This window comes from Salvelinus fontinalis, unplaced genomic scaffold (genome assembly GCF_029448725.1).
Source record: "Salvelinus fontinalis isolate EN_2023a unplaced genomic scaffold, ASM2944872v1 scaffold_1427, whole genome shotgun sequence".
Lineage (NCBI taxonomy): Eukaryota > Metazoa > Chordata > Actinopteri > Salmoniformes > Salmonidae > Salvelinus > Salvelinus fontinalis.
Window position 1 is genome coordinate 17,120 of NW_026601636.1, and position 18,153 is coordinate 35,272.

At 42.3% G+C, this 18,153-nt stretch overlaps 2 protein-coding genes across 2 annotated transcripts in view; one reads left to right on the forward strand and one right to left on the reverse strand.

The window, feature by feature from the left end:
• The window catches only part of LOC129849296 (gastrula zinc finger protein XlCGF17.1-like), a 24,075-nt gene extending 12,525 nt beyond the window's left edge, over positions 1-11,550 (forward strand). The window contains exon 2 of the mRNA XM_055916229.1: positions 7,241-11,550. Coding sequence (XP_055772204.1) covers positions 7,241-8,175 — 935 coding nt within the window. The 3' untranslated portion in view covers positions 8,176-11,550. The remainder of the gene's footprint in view (positions 1-7,240) is intronic.
• On the reverse strand, positions 11,440-17,734 carry LOC129849295 (OX-2 membrane glycoprotein-like; the record flags this gene model as incomplete). Its single annotated transcript, XM_055916228.1, has 5 exons — positions 11,440-14,896; positions 16,609-16,714; positions 16,800-16,835; positions 16,922-17,227; positions 17,374-17,734. Coding segments are annotated over 5 exons (819 nt in total), but the record flags the coding sequence as incomplete, so codon positions are not given.
• Positions 17,735-18,153: the final 419 nt, after the last annotated feature.

Below are 18,153 nucleotides of genomic sequence, written 5' to 3' on the forward strand. Positions count from 1 at the left end.
TTGTGTTGAGGTACAGATCTGGGAAAGGGTACCAAAAAATGTCGGCAGCATTGAAGGTCCCCAAGAACACAGTGAGCTCTACGGCATCATTTTGAAATGGAAGAAGTTTGGAACCACCACGTTTCTTCCTAAATCTGGCCGTCCTGCCAAACTGAGCAATCAGGGGAGGGCCTAGGTCACAGTGGTAACCAAGAACCCAATGGTCACTCTGACAGAGCTCCTGAGTTCCTCTGTGGAGATGGGAGAATCTCCCAGAAGGACAACCATCTCAGCAGAACTCCACAAATCACAGAAGCCACTCCTCCAAAGTAAAAGGCACATGACAGCTTGCTTGGAGTTTGCCAAAAGGCACCTAAAGGACTCTCAGACCATGAGAAACAATATTCTCTTGTCTGATGAAACCAAGATTGAACTCTTTGGCCTGAATGCCAAACTTCACTTCTGGAGGAAATCTGGCACCTCCCTATGATGAAGCATGGTGGTGGCAGCATCATGCTGTGGGGGATGTTTTTCAACGGCAGGGACTGATAGACTAGTCAGGATTGAAGGAAAGATGAACGGAGCACAGAGAGAGTACAGAGAGATCCTTGATGTAAATCTGCTCCAGAGCGCTCAGGACCTCAGACTGGGGGCGAAGGTTCACCTTTCAACAGGACAACAACCCTAAACACACAGCTAAGACAACGCAGGAGTGGCTTCGGGACAAGTCTCTGAATGTCCTTGATTGGCCCAGCCAGAGCCCGGACTTGAACCCGATCAAACATCTCTAGAGAGACTTGAAAATATCTGTGCAGCAACGCTCCCCATCGAACCTGACAGAGCTTGAGAGGATCTGCAGAGAAGAATGGGAGAAACTCCCGAAATACAGGCGTGCCAAGCTTGTAGTGTCATACCCAAGAAGACTCAAGGCTGTAATCGCTGCCAAAGATGCTTCAACAATGTACTGAGTAAAGGGTGAGAATACTTATGTAAATGTACATTTTCAAAAAATTCTAAAAACCTTTTTTGCTTCGTCATTATGGGGTATTGTGTGTAGATTGATGAGTGTGAAGAAGAAAAAAAGAATTTAACCCATTTTAGAATAAGGCTGTAAAATAAGAAAATGTGGACAAATTCAAGGGGTCTGAATACTTTCCGAATGCACTGTATTTTATAGGCTATGTATTGGATAATGGCACAAAACTCTAATCAAATTAAGAAATGTAAATGCTTTTGAATGACATGTCTGGTTTTGGCGGGAAGTACCGGGTTACCCGGGAAGAAAAGTGATTTATTTTCGGGATGGGACATTTGTAAAATACCAGGAAAATATTCAACCCTAATGGTGATTGAAGGAACTGGCTAACACAATCTATGGATAGTAGACTAAAATTTCATCTGTCAAACAGGTATAGGCCTAGCTCTTGTTGTTAGTAGCCTAAAGCCATTTTAATTTGAAGACCGTTTAAATGAATTAGACCTTCGCGTATTAGTCTATTTTCAGCACTCATCCGTTGTCCATCTGTAATGTAAATTACTCCAATGTGGCTTATGGAGATCAATAACTCTAAAGAAATAGCTTCATTGTATGCAATGATACATATTGTTTTAATTCAAATCAATTATAGTCGTAGGTCTAGTTGTCCTCGTCTTCAGGTTCTCCCTCTCCAACTGAACAGGACATCAGTAGGTCTAGTTGTCCTCGTCTTCAGGTTCTCCCTCTCCAACTGAACAGGACATCAGTAGCTCTAGTTGTCCTCGTCTTCAGGTTCTCCCTCTCCAACTGAACAGAACATCAGTTGGTCTAGTTGTCCTCGTCTTCAGGTTCTCCCTCTCCAACTGAACAGGACATCAGTAGCTCTAGTTGTCCTTGTCTTCAGGTTCTCCCTCTCCAACTGAACAGGACATCAGTAGCTCTAGTTGTCCTCGTCTTCAGGTTCTCCCTCTCCAACTGAACAGGACATCAGTAGCTCTAGTTGTCCTCGTCTTCAGGTTCTCCCTCTCCAACTGAACAGGACATCAGTAGCTCTAGTTGTCCTCGTCTTCAGGTTCTCCCTCTCCAACTGAACAGGACATCAGTAGGCCTAGTCCGCACACACATTATAATTTTTTTTAAATTACAGCCTCACCTCCTGAAATCAAATCAAATGTTATTTGTCACATGCGCTGAATACAACAGGTGAAATGCTTACATACAAGGACCTAACCAACAATGCAGTTTTAAGAAAGTGCCACTGTACACAGCACAGTCATTTGTAGGTAGCACTGAAGGGTTTACCTCAGCAAGAGCAGGGCATGATTACATGTTTTTATTTTTTATTTAACTAGGCAAGTCAGTTAAATAGCATGCTCTATAAGTAATGTATGTTATTGCTGTATAAGTGAGTTAGCTAGCATGCTCTAGAAGTAATGTATGTTATTGCTGTATAAGTGAGTTAGCTAGCATGCTCTAAATGTAATTTATGTTATTGCTGTATAAGTGAGTTAGCTAGCATGCTATAGAGGCAATGTATGTTATTTCTGAATAAGTGAGTTTGCTAGCATGCTATAGAGGCAATGTATGGCATTGCTCTATAAGTGAGTTAGCTAGCATGCTATAAATGTAATATATTATTGCTCTATGAGTGAGTAGCTAGCATGCTATAAATGTAATATATTATTGCTCTATGAGTGAGTAGCTAGCATGCTATAAATGTAATATATTATTGCTCTATGAGTGAGTAGCTAGCATGCTATAATGTAATATATTATTGCTCTATGAGTGAGTAGCTAGCATGCTATAAATGTAATATATTATTGCTCTATGAGTGAGTAGCTAGCATGCTATAAATGTAATATATTATTGCTCTATGAGTGAGTAGCTAGCATGCTATAAATGTAATATATTATTGCTCTATGAGTGAGTAGCTAGCATGCTTTTTTAGATATATCTATTTTATATATATCTATTTTTTATTTTTTAATATATATATTTTTTTAATGCTATAAATGTAATGTATGTTATTGCTCTATAAGTGAGTAAGCTAGCATGCTCTAGAGGCAATGGCCACATTAGCTAATACACCTATTGACAGCCATCAACATCATTGAGCCATCAACATCATTGAGCCCTGCACATCTATGTAAGAGTGGCAGGTAGCCTAGCGGTTAGAGCGTTGGGCCAGTGAAACCAAAAGTGAAAAATCTGTCGACGTGCCCTTGAGCAAGGCACTTAAGAACAAATTATTATTTAAAATGACGGCCTACTCCGGCCAAACCCGGACGACGCTGGGCCAATTGTGCGCCACCCTATGGGACCCCCAATCACTGCCGGATGTGATGCAGCCTGGATTGGGAACGCCTATCCGTTGCAGTGTAGCCTAGTTTTATATAACACCATCCCAGCAGCGCAAAAACTAGGGAAGGAAGTCCATTTTCTTAGAAATATAACTTTGCACTGTGCTTCTCCGTGCATGGTCTTGGTGCAGCCTCTGCCTGTAGTATAGGCTATGGATCATGTTGGATTCTAACTACTTTATTGAACTTTGTATAGGAAAGTTACTGTGAGGCGAATACAGAAGGTGTCTGTCCAGACATGCTTTGTTCTTGCTGTGTATTAGTATTTCTTAGGATGGAGGTTAAGAGCAACAGGCTCGTCTCAGTTCATGATAAGTCAGGTTAGTTTCTGTGGAACTAGGAGAGAGGTGGAACTCAACATCCAGATGAGGACAACAGTTGGAGAAGAAACCTCTGGGAGGAGGGCAGCAGGGGTCCATCCCAACAACACTAACCACAGTCCTATCTCACACACCTTTCCTCTCACGCTGCTCTGGACTCAGGCAGGGCCATGACAATGTTATAAGTAAGAGGAACAGAGACTGATTGTTTATCTTGGAAGTGGTGAGTGGTGACTCCACCTAGTTGGAAGGTATAAATATATGCTTGTGTGACTTGTATGTTGTATTTGCAGCTGAAGCATCCAGTGGGTTGAATAAAGCTGGTTTGTGCTTTTACTAGTTGTCTGCGTTTCTACTCTGTTCGTTCAGAACTTAGCTTGATATTGTGGACCCAGCAGAGAATCAGGGATGAGGGGCATCATGAGATACTATAATATGCAACTAATTCTCAAACCCTGAGCAATGAGACATTTAATTGATTACAAATGACATGACCCTCCCCTGAATTTAATTTAAAAAATACTAAACCCTCCCCCATTTTCCGCCGGGTAACAATGGTGTACATTTAAATCTCTCCCTAAGCAACTTTTGTTTAATGATATACAGTATATCACAAAAGTGAGTACACCCCTCACATTTTTGTAAATATTTGAGTATATCTTTTCATGTGACAACACTGAAGAAATGACACTTTGCTACAATGTGAAGTAGTGAGTGTACAGCTTGTATAACAGTGTAAATTTGCTGTCCCCTTAAAATAACTCAACACACAGCCATTAATGTCTAAACCGCTGGCAACAAAAGTGAGTACACCCCTAAGTGAAAATGTCCAAATTGGGCCCAAAGTGTCAATATTTTGTGTGGCCACCATCATTTTCCAGCACTGCCTTAACCCTCTTGGACATGGAGTTCACCAGAGTTTCACAGGTTGCCACTGGAGTCCTCTTCCACTCCTCCATGACGACATCATGGAGCTGGTTGATGTTAGAGACCTTGCACTCCTCCACCTTCCGTTTGAGGATGCCCCACAGATGCTCAATAGGGTTTAGGTCTGGAGACATGCTTGGCCAGTCCATCACCTTTACCCTCAGCTTCTTTTTTATTTATTTTTATTTTTATTTTACCATTATTTTACCAGGTAAGTTGACTGAGAACACGTTCTCATTTGCAGCAACGACCTGGGGAATAGTTACAGGGGAGAGGAGGGGGATGAATGAGCCAATTGTAAACTGGGGATTATTAGGTGACCATGATGGTTTGAGGGCCAGATTGGGAATTTAGCCAGGACACCGGGGTTAACACCCCTACTCTTACGATAAGTGCCATGGGATCTTTAATGACCTCAGAGAATCAGGACACCCGCTTAACGTCCCATCCGAAAGACGGCACCCTACACAGGGCAGTGTCCCCAATCACTGCTCTGGGGCATTGGGATATTTTTTTAGACCAGAGGAAAGAGTGCCTCCTACTGGCCCTCCAACACCACTTCCAGCAGCATCTGGTCTCCCATCCAGGGACTGACCAGGACCAACCCTGCTTAGCTTCAGAAGCAAGCCAGCAGTGGTGTGCAGGGTGGTATGCTGCTTTAGCAAGGCAGTGGTCGTTCATGTCATCACACAGCAGACCTGTCTTTCATGATTTGAAATGGAATCAAGCATTTTAGTTTTAAAATAAAATAAAAAAGCAACACTTGAATAATTAGCGTAAACAATAAATAAACCGTTCCATTTCGGAGATTGCTCCAAACGGTCAGAAAAAATTATATTGTAATCTAACAGCACCTGTTTGGCCCACAGCGTTTACTCCTTACCTTCTTTGTCTTGATCTCCAGTATTTTCCACAACTAGTCACATGACTTCCATACATCTGACTTCCCCTTTACCTCCTGTGCAACCAGTAAACATTCTCCTGTTTCGAGTTTGTCACGTCCTCTGCATCAATTTTGCTGTTATGGTGTTCTGAGTTTGTTATAACCAATTTATTGATGTGATTATGATATGTTATAGGTTAGGCCCTATTGGTCATGTGCATGCGATGCATACATGTGTCAGATAAATAGAGCAAGGGTTGAGGGAATAGGGAATGTTTTTCCTAAACAAATGAGGGATTTCGGTAACAGAACTTTTCAGTCAGAAATGGGTGTAATTATGTTGCCGCTTCAGCAACACGGACAGCGTGATAAACACTGTTGATGTTCTGTGGTGGTCGGTACAGCAGGGAGGAGAGTGAGACAACGGGTGCTAGTCACACAGTCAATCACTGTCAATAAAATATATTAAAAATCTGAGCCCAGCCCGGCACAATCAAATCAATTGAGGTCGAACTCCCTCTAGTCATTTGTGTGTCTTAATTATTTCATCAAACAGTGCACTTAAACTATCAGACAAGCTCAGTGCATATAGTTGATTTGATTAAAACACACAAGATGTGTCTATACAGTCCATTCAGAAAGTATTCAGACCCCTTGACTTTTTACACATTTTGTTACGTTACAGCCTTATTCTTTGCTATGAGACTTTTGGGCTCCCGAGTGGTGCAGAGGTCTAAGGCACTGCATCTCAGTGCTTGAGGCGTCACTACAGATACCATAGTTCGAATCCAGGCTGTATCACAACCGGCCGTGATTGGGAGTCACATAGGGACTATGGGCAAGCGCACAATTGACTCAGCTTCGTCCGGGTTTGGCCGGTGTAGGCCGTCATTGTAAATAAGAATTTGTTCTTAACTGACTTGCCTAGTTAAACAAAGGTTAAATGAAATAATAATACAGGAGAATTTTTTTAATTAAATAAATAAAAATCCTCATCAATCTGCACACAATAACCCACAACTACAATGCGAAAAAAAACAGGTTTTTAGACATTTATGCTAATTTATTAAACATAAAAACAGAAATACCTTATTTACATAAGTATTCAGACCCTTTGCTCTGAGACTCTAAATTGAGCTCAGATGCATTGTTTCTATATAAGGTCCCACAGTTGACAATGTATGTCAGAGCGAAAACCAAAGCCACTTCTCAGTAAAAGGCACATGAAATCCGGCTTGGAGTTTGCCAAAAGGCACCTAAGACTCTCAGACCATGCGAAACAAGATTCTCTGGTCTGATGAAACCAAGATTGAAGTCTTGTCTTTGACAATTCCCTGAATGTCCTTGAGTAGCCCAGCCAGAGCCTGGACTTGAACCCAATCGAACATCTCTGGAGAGACCTGAAAATAGCTGTGCGGCGACGCTCTCCATCCAACCTGACAGAGCTTGAGAGGATCTGCAGAGAAGAATGGGAGACACTCCTAAAATACTGGTGTGCCAAGCTTGTAGCATCATACCCAAGAAAACTCGAGGCTGTAATCGCTGCCAAAGGTGCTTCAACAAAGTACTGAGTTAAGGGTTTGTGTACTTATTCAAATGTGATATTTCAGTTAATCTGTCTCCTCCCATTTATCTACACTGATGATTTTACATTGGATTTAACAAGTGACATCAATAAGGGATCACAGCTTTCACCTGGTCCGTCTATGTCATGGAAAGAGCAGGTGTCATAATGTGTTGTACCCTCGGCGTATATCACACAAACTTGACTTTTTTTCTGATGTTGTTCACACAGGAGACCCTGTTGAGACATTCTCTACATCCAGAAAGCAACAGCAGGAAGATCACAGAGCTAAGAGGTCTCACCACTGCCCACATTGTGAGGAGATTTTCCCAATTCTATCAAAGCTAAAAATACACCTGAAAATACACACAGGAGAGAATCGGTATTCCTGCACTGACTGTGGGAAGAGCTTCACAACATCAGGTGATCTGAACGTTCATCAGAGAATGCACAGAGGAGAGAAGCCTTACTCTTGCTCTGACTGTGGAAAATGCTTCACAGCCTTATCTGAGCTAACAGTTCACCAGAGAACACACACAAGAGAGAAGCCTTACTTCTGCTCTGACTGTGGGAAGAGTTTCTCTCAACAGAGTAACTTAAAAAGACACCAACGTTTACATACGGGAGAAAAGCCTTACTCCTGCTCAGACTGTAAAAAGAGTTTTCCCCAATTGAATGAGTTAGATAGTCACCAGCGAATACATACAGGAGAGAAGCCTTACACCTGCTCTGACTGTGAGCAAAGTTTCTCTCAACACAGCAGCTTAAAGAAACACCAACGTGTATACACACAGGAGAGAAGCCTTACTCCTGCTCTGACTGTGGGAGAAAAAAAATCTCAACATAGCAGCTTAAAGAAACATCAACGTATACACACAGGAGAAAAGCCTTACTCCTGCTCTGACTGTGAAAAACTCTTCAGAACATCATCTGAGCTAACAGTTCACCAGAGAACACACACAGGAGAAAAGCCTTACTTCTGCTCTGACTGTGGAAAACGCTTCACAACATCATCTGAGCTAACAGTTCACCAGAGAACACACACAGGAGAGAAGCCTTACTCGTGCGCTGAATGTGGGAAGAGTTTCTCTCAACAGAGCAACTTAAAAAGACACCAACATTTACATACAGAAGAAAAGCCTCATCAGTTCTCTCAGACCAGCTAAGATTAAAGTCACTCCATCACTTAATTCTCATGTCATAAAGTAAGTGGTAACTGTGATTTGGATCCTATTGTTTCTCACTGTGAGTGAAATGTGCAGAGGAAAGGGAGCATTATAGAATGTTAGCCTCTCTTTACTTTACTGATCAGTGTACACCTTGTCAGTTTGGTGTGTTTTGTTAGCTTCTACTGTAAAGATATTAAGATGACCTTGGGTTTGCCCTGATGGTTGACTGGGTGGTACTGCTTCCCTCTGCAGTTTTCTGTGGGAATGAGCTAGTAGACACAACATGTATCAGATAGAGATGGTGTGAGAATCAGTTTTCACCATTCGTTTGGGTGGATATTTTTTGGGGACTGTAAGGTATTTATAATAAGAGATACCTGGAGAAAATCATATCTCTTCTTTTTTTTTTTATCCCCTTTTTCACCCCAATTTTCTTCGTGGTATCCAATCGCTAGTAATTACTACCTTGTCTCATCGCTACAACTCCCGTACGGGCTCGGGAGAGACGAAGGTCGAAAGCCATGCGTCCTCCAAAGCACAACCCAACCAGCCGTACTGCTTCTTAACACAGTGCGCCTCCAACCCGGAAGCCAGCCGCACCAATGTGTCGGAGGAAACACCGTGTACCTGGCCCCCTTGGCTGGCGCGCACTGCGCCCGGCCCGCCACAGGAGTCGCTGGAGCGCGATGAGACAAGGATATCCCTACCGGCCAAACCCTCCCTACCCCGGACGACGCTATGCCAATTGTGCGTCGCCCCACGGACCTCCCGGTCGCGGCCGGCTGCGACAGAGCCTGGGCGCGAACCCAGAGACTCTGGTGGCGCAGTTAGCACTGCGATGCAGTGCCCTAGACCACTGCGCCGCCCGGGAGGCCCAGAAAATCATATCTCTCTGTAATGGAAATGGATGGCCCTCTTTTCAGTTTAATAGATTTTTACCCGACCCTCCCTGAATGCTTGAAAAAAAAACGGATAGCAGAGAACATGCCTACTGTTTACCCTCACTCCTAGGACAGACCAGAGCCTTAGATATGCCGTTTTAGAAACTGTTCTTCGTTTTGTAATTGTTACATGGCAAAGTAGCCAGAAGGTTGTGGATTTGCAGAACACCGTGGACAAGGGTAGGGGTGAACATGTATAGCTTTCTATAAACGCATTTCATGGAATTCTAAGTCATTTTACATGACTGGAGACAAGCAGAGAGGATAATTGATTCTGCCTGCTTAGCTTTCCAGTGGGGGTCTGCGAGTAAAACTGGTGCCGCATTTTATGAAGCGTGAGGGAAGTTCCCGTCTGACCAAAAGAGGACGAGGAACCGACCAGACCCTTACTGTGAGCTGCCCAGGTTGAGACACATCATCTGCGAACAATTGAGGGGCGGCGAATGACTTCACTAAGGCAATTAAAAAATATATATAATAATTATAAAAAAACTGAAACTAAACATAAAGACGTAGAAGAAGAGTAGGAGGGTACCACTTGCCTTAAGTAATAGCACAAGGTGAATGTGAGAATTGTGTGAGTAAGAAGATATTAGTGAGATTGAAATTTGGATAATAAGCATAAGTTGAGTTCAACAAAGGATTTACATTTGGGATAATAAGAGGGTTGTAATGTGGATATTAGGATAATAAGATATTGACATTTTGATACTAAGAGTGAATGAGAGCTGTCAGGGGACTGGGTTAGGTGGGAACAAGGTGCTATTCTATATGTATGGGAAGCACCAAGACTATAGAGACTATAGAGACCATGGATACACAAGACTGTAGAGACCATAGCATTTATGATTATATAAACTACTGAGACTATAGACACTGAGAGACTATAGATACGAGAGACTTTAGGTACTGTAGAGAGTATAGATACTGTAGATTATGGACTGCATAGACTATTGAGACTATAGACACTGAGATACTATAGATACACAAGACTATAGTTTCTGCAGAGACTATGGCGACTATAGAGGAACAGTTGAAGATACATATGACATGGAAGAAGGCTAGAGCTAGTCTTAAAGAGAGAACTAGAGCAAGTAGTGGTACCATGCCCCACTGACAGCTGTCTGTAGGCATTTATAAGAGAAGTGTCGACGTGGTCTGCAGCCACTGGTAGAGAATAGCATAATGTGCACTACGTGCTATTCTATATGTATAGTGACGATGCATAGGAATTAACGACAGGAGAATCGTTGAAGATGCACATGGGGTAATAAGGGAGATTACCGAGTGTGTTTGGTAATAGTACTAAGTGAATGTGGATGTGAAAGTTGTGTTAAGCTGATTTAAATTTGGATAATAAGTTGTTTGATTGAAATTTGGGTGTTAAGCTGATTAGAATTTGGATAATAAGACGATTGCTTAAAATTTGTATATTAAACTGATAGAAATGTGGATATTAACAGAGAAAAATGTAGCTATAACGTACTGAGTGAATGAGAGCTGTCAGGGGACTAGCTCCAGTGTGAATGTGAAGGGAAGTGTGAGCTGAGTTTTTTTATCTATATATTATCTAAGGGTTCCGTCCACCATCTCCCATCGTTGTCTTGGACTACTAATAATAGCACGTGTTGTTATTGAGCACGGGTGTTGTTTTATATGTATAGGAGGTAGCGGTCTATAGCATTCCTGGGAATTGTCTATGGGGTCTGGGAACACTGTACCATAGTCTCTGGGAGGCTAGAGAACCGTTGAAGATACATATGGTGCATTGGATGTACATGTTGTGGATGTGAATACCTAAGTATAGAAGTTATGTAGGGAAAAGTGAATGTGAATTTCCTGCATAGCAGGACATGCAAACGTGTGTATTTTAGGTTTAAAAAAGCTTCTAAAGTTAGTAATTTCCACTTTAAAATGTCAGACTGGATTTGCCCTAACGAAAAATGTATCAACCCCTACAAAAAATGTCCATTAATTATAATCCATATTTCCTGTTGCTGCAGGATTATGTTCCTACTGTAGCAAACTGGCTCAAATTAAGATCCTTCACCTGTTTAAAGCGAAGGATGGGTACAAAAAAAGCTGACTGCTGGAAAATCTTGGAAGTGTATGGGTGAAGTGGACCGTGGTACTCATTAGAATTTCCTGTCTGTCAGATTTTGATCTCATTTAAAACATTGTCTTTGTGTTTAATTTCCATGGTTTTTACATCAAAAGCCCTATTTACATTACACAACATTTCCACATGCAAAAAGCTGTTAATAAGGTGTGTCATCTATCTGAAGTAAAAGTACACAATAATGACAAATGGAAAGAGAAATAAAGTAGTTATTAGTATTTATTCAATATTACTGTGAAATACTAACAGCTGATTTTCCAGAGGGAAGCGAAAAACCAGAAACCCATTTAAGCCAATATGGGATAAACTGGAAAATTATTCCCTGATCTCTTTTAACAAGACAATCGAGCAAGCTCCTGGAAAATACAAAAATCTTCAACATAAACTTTGTAAGTTACTTTAAAGTTTACTGAAGACACTCCTAGTACTAAAATACTGTACCTGTCAGCAAAAGTGAATTATCAAAAATACATAATTTACAGCCAAATCAGCAGACATAGGAACTTTTGTACATATAAATCAGGGATGGCCAAAATGGTTGTGCAGGCTTTTTTCTCCAGCCCAGTTCTACCACATCTGATTTGACCATTCAAGGTTCTGATAAGCAGCTGACTAGAGGTATGGTGTGTTGTAGAACAGTCAGAAGTTACAAATATCACAGCTGAGATGCAGCAAATAGCGCTTCCTCTGAAGTTATATGACTGTGTTTACACAAGACCCCAAATCTGATTTCCTTTCTATATCCAATCTTTTTTTCTGACCCATATCAGATTTCAGCATTCACACTCAGAAGTAGCACACAAATTCAATTCTCATTTCCTGTCACTGTTCCTTTACATTTTGGGGTGGTGGTCATGGTAAAAAATCTTAGTGTTCAGACAGAGGTCGCATATGGAGGATGGGGTTTGTATCAGGATTCTGTTCCACATATGGAGGTGTTATAAATAGGAAATCAAAAGATCAGATTCAATGTGTTTTTTTGCTGTTTACACATTAGGGAAAATAACAGATAGGTATCATATATGCAAATAACTGTGAAAAGATCTGAATTGGGCTGCAATAAGGCAGCATTTACACAGGCAGGCCAATTCAGATATATTTTTTTAATGAATTGGTCTTTAGATTGGGCAAAGGATCAGAATGGGGGTGCATGTGTAGACGCAGCCCAAGTACCTCAGAAAACCACGAGGATGAAAACCAACATGACATTAGATACAATGCTTACCTCATCCACCGCAGGAACTCGCAAATGTTTTAGAACATGGTGTAATCTGCTGGATGTAAGCTTTCTATACTGCAGCTGCTTTCCATGCTCAACTGGAAGCGTCAATAGACGATGAAGTGTGACACCTCCCACAATTAATAAATACATAAATACAAAATAAAAACATTTAAATAAATAACATGGAAAATATTTGAAATGTGTTATCACTGATTTACAGAGATGACCCAAGGTGTAGTGATTAATAATAATTAGGTGGGTGCTTATATTCGTCCTATTTCACACAGTTTGTATTATAAGCATGTCTGAATTGGAAATGTGTTGTTTTTTTCATATCCCACCTCCCCCTGAGACACCGGTCAGGGTCTGCCACTATCAACACGACCCATATCCCCAATCCCCTGAGACACCGGTCAGGGTCTGCCACTATCAACGTGACCCATATCCCACCTCCCCCTGAGACACCGGTCAGGGTCTGCCACTATCAACGTGACCCATATCCCACCTCCCCCTGAGACACCGGTCAGGGTCTGCCACTATCAACGCGACCCATATCCCACCTCCCCCTGAGACACCGGTCAGGGTCTGCCACTATCAACGTGACCCATATCCCACCTCCCCCTGAGACACCGGTCAGGGTCTGCCACTATCAACGCGACCCATATCCCACCTCCCCCTGAGACACCGGTCAGGGTCTGCCACTATCAACGTGACCCATATCCCACCTCCCCCTGAGACACCGGTCAGGGTCTGCCACTATCAACGTGACCCATATCCCACCTCCCCCTGAGACACCGGTCAGGGTCTGCCACTATCAACGTGACCCATATCCCCAATCCCCTGAGACACCGGTCAGGGTTTGTCACTATCAACGCGACCCATATCCCCAATCCCCTGAGACACCGGTCAGGGTCTGCCACTATCAACGTGACCCATATCCCACCTCCCCCTGAGACACCGGTCAGGGTCTGCCACTATCAACGCGACCCATATCCCACCTCCCCCTGAGACACCGGTCAGGGTCTGCCACTATCAACGCGACCCATATCCCCAATCCCCTGAGACACCGGTCAGGGTTTGTCACTATCAACGCGACCCATATCCCCAATCCCCTGAGACACCGGTCAGGGTCTGCCACTATCAACACGACCCATATCCCCAATCCCCTGAGACACCGGTCAGGGTCTGCCACTATCAACGCGACCCATATCCCCAATCCCCTGAGACACCGGTCAGGGTCTGCCACTATCAACGGTGACCCTGGAGCAATTAGGGTTAACTGCCTTGCTCAAGTTCAAACTAGCGACCTTTTGGTTACTGTCCCAACGCTCTAACCGCTAGGCTACCTGCCGTAGTAGTTCCTGTCCAAACAACGTCACTAGGTGTGGTGAGGGGCTCAGGCGTTCCAGGGGACATCATCTCTGCACCAGGCCAAGGCACCTCAAACTGCAAGAGAAACAGAAACTGGTGCCAGTATAACATTTCATAATATTTTCAGAGTTAGAGTAACGACACAGAGGAGATCAAATACCCCCTCTCTCTCTCTCACACACGCACGCACCCCCGCACACACACACACACACACACACACACACACACACACACACACACACACACACACACACACACACACACACACAAACACACACACACACACACACACACAAACACACACACACACACACACACACACACACACACACACACACACACACACACACACACACACACACACACACACACACACACACACACACACACACACACACACACACACACACACACCTACCTAACAGGATCAGCACATTTCCAAGTCAGTTGCTCTGTGTTACAGCTGCCCTACACGCTTAGTAATAATAGATAATAAAACATTTGAAGTATTTTATTTGACTCTTATACACAAAGTAACTTGATAAAGCGAAAACTATAACAACCTTGTATTTTCTATGAATAAAGTGTTTGAATGATCCTCCTTGATTCGTTGTTGAAGTCAAATTCTTTCTAAACTAAATTCTTTCTATAGGGGAAGTTCAAGTTTCAGACTCAAATGCTTCATCCATGTGGAGGCTAAACCAGAATGGAGCTCTTCAATGTCACTGTATTTTCATTGTCTACATTGTTCATGATATGGATGGTTCTTCTGATGTTATCTTGAGTTTGTCTACTTTCTATAAAACCAGCTTGATGTCAAAGCCTATGCTCAACTTGTAGAAATGTTAACTTGAAACTCAAAGTACAGACAGAGACAGACAGAGAAAGCCTGATAGACTGAGAGACAGAGACATAGAAAGCATGACAGACTGACAGACAGACAGATACATATTTATATACAGATAAGTAGGTAAGCTGAGTGCCAGAGCAGACATTGTGCAGTAACTCTGCCTCAGACTTGAAGTAGTGCCGCTCCTGTTCAACCAACACCATGCTCAGTAGTTTCTAAGAAAAAACAAAGAAGAATTGTCACATTTCATTTTGGTCAATTCAGAGATCTTTGTGGCGAATATTGTGTCTCTACAGTCTCCCATAACGGTTTAATACAAAACCTGCCAATGGGCTTACAGTCATTGTGGAACCTTGGAACCACTGTGAAACATAGTTTGATGAAATGTTGGAATTTGCAGCACAACCTTCCAAATGAATATGTGCAAATCGATTGTTTTTGAAACAGACAAAAACGTTCAAATATGATATTTTGTCCAAATACACAACATTTAAGTAATATAATCATAATGAATCTAGTTACGATAGTCCTTCTGATTTCAGGGTTATCAGGCTCTGTGCATCAAAAAAGATAACTTTTGATAAAGTAATCTGAAAGCAGTCAAATCCCATATTCCACTGAAAAGTACAGCACATATTCCACTGGAAAGTACAGCACATATTCCACTGGAAGGTACAGCACATATTCCACTGGAAGGTACAGCACATATTCCACTGGAAGGTACAGCACATATTCCACTGGAAAGTACAGCACATATTCCACTGGAAAGTACAGCACATATTCCACTGGAAGGTACAGCACATATTCCACTGGAAGGTACAGCACATATTCCACTGGAAGGTACAGCACATATTCCACTGGAAAGTACAGCACATATTCCACTGGAAGGTACAGCACACATTCCACTGGAAGGTACAGCACATATTCCACTGGAAGGTACAGCACATATTCCACCACAACAGCATTAATGCTTTTAGGGAAAAACACATGGAAGTTTGACAATCAAGATCATAATAAAACTGTACTTTCTCTCAGATATTGTATCTGAATAAAGACCCGATCTTCAATCACCCAGCTAAAGATTCAGGGTTTATGGAGGGTAAGTTTGCGTAATTTATTTTCATACATAGAGACAGAATGAACCAATCACTGCACCTGTGGATGAAATATATTGAAAGTGACCAGTACAATGGTATGATTCACAGGCAAAGCATAAGAAGGCAAGTAAATAGGTTGACTATAACAATAAGTCAATCTGTTGACTATGTCTTGGCAATATAACAATAAGAATCACTGAGTTACCACTGATCCAGATATTGGAGACTTGAGATTGAGCTAGCCCACTAAGAATAAACACACACACATACAGTATAAACACATGTGAACATGGTCATGATTGTGTATGTATTTACAAACCATGGCCTCTCACCAGCCAATGAGACTTGATCACTGACTGGAATCACCATAGAAACCTCCTTAGTGGCACCACCAGAAGGCACCACACACTTAACCTTGGTGTCTTTGTAAGGTAGACAGGACACTGTTGCAGTAGTTGTGACAGTTCATTTGGATGGGTGACATTGACCATGGTAGACTTTTCCAAAGCATTGTGTTCTGTGCGGTCCCAGGCCACTACCAGAGAGTCGTACCGTGGCAAAACAATTCACTGTTTTCTACTCTATTCCTCACCTACAGTAATAACAAACACTGTCTACTTGAAATCACAAACCCTACTGTTAATTAGAATGTGTGTCTTATTAGACCTGTGGATTTCAGGGTCATCATGTTGATGGTTGAGTGTTGATAGTTCTTCCTGTTCTCTGTCATGGACTGTGGGATTTTGGCTAAAGATTGATTTAGTAAGTTTGACAATCAATGTCAAAGTAATACTGTAATTTATCTTTGTCATCTGAACAGTAAAACTTACCTTCTCGTTGTATTTCTCTGTTTGCAGCACAGTGCCACAGCAGCTCCACAGCACACAGCAATGAAACACAGTGAACCCATCACTGCACCAATCCTTGTTGGTTTAACTGTGAAAGATGACAAGATGAGAACGATACAATTCACAGATAAGAGTGTCAGAGATTAGTTGTGGTCATTATATTAATGACTTACCACTGATCCTGTCACCATCAGTGATCTCAGGTAGACCTAGCACAGAACACACAGAGACAGTACTTCAGATCGACACCAGCATGTTGATTGTTACTGTAGGCATGTACTGAACCAGTTCTAACCAGCAAATTGAGCTTGATTTCTAGCTGGAATAACCATGGATACGTTCTTGGTGACACCTCCAGAGAACAGTGACACCATGCAGCCAACCCTGGTGTCTTTGTCAGGTAGACTGAATGCTGCCAGCATAGAAGTTATGGTGACAGTGACAGTTCCATTGAGATGGGTGACATTGACCATTGTAGAATTTTCTAGAATTTCTGTTTCGTCCCAGGTTACTATAGGAGCAGGTCGTCCAGTAGCAGAACAGGACAGAGTGGTGTGACTGTTGTTGGTTTGTGTGATGACGAGTGAGGGTCTATACAGCTCTATAGGACAACAACAGACACAGTTCACAGTGAACAGCACATGAGTCATAAAGCAGGTATCTAATGTGGGAAATCAAATAAATTACATGTTGAGGTTCATTGATGATGTCAACACCTACTCATTACATTATGCAATAACATTTTACCATTAACTTGGAGGCAGGTCCTTCCGCTGATAGCTCCATCTGGATAGGCGTTAAACAGACACCTGTAGCAGGACTCGTCTCCTCTTGACACTCCTCTGATGATGATAGAGCAGTTCTGCAGTCCCTCATCTTCAAACTCCACTTTCCCCTTAAAACGTACGTTGACATCGGGACCGCGTTTGCTGTAGATGGCTACATTTTCATTCATCTCTGTTGTCATTTTTTCCCAGGTGACTTCCCGCACATCTTTGGGTGTCATGAGCTCACAGGTTAAGACTGCATCTTCTCCCAGGGTTGCTGTGACAACCTGCTGTGTTCTCACCAACTGAGAGAGCCCTGCATGAAGACAGTTACACACTACTTAGTACTTACTACATTACAAACTCTCTCTCACACACACACACACACACACACACACACACACACACACACACACACACACACACACACACACACACACACACACACACACACACACACACACACACACACACACACACACACACACACACACACACACACACACACACACACACCCACTCAGTTGGTAGAGCATGGTGTGTTGTGGGTTTGATTCTATTAAAAAAATGTAAGTCGCTTGGAGAAAAGAGTCAGCTAAAAGCCATATTTTTAAAATGTATATTTATAGATTTTGTTGCACAGGGCTTTGCCTTTTTCTGTTTTTGACTATTTATGGTAATACAATGTGCAGGAGGGACAAATTGTATGACTGAGGCAATTTGTGTTGCGTAGTGTAGTGTATTGTAGTGCTGTTTTGTG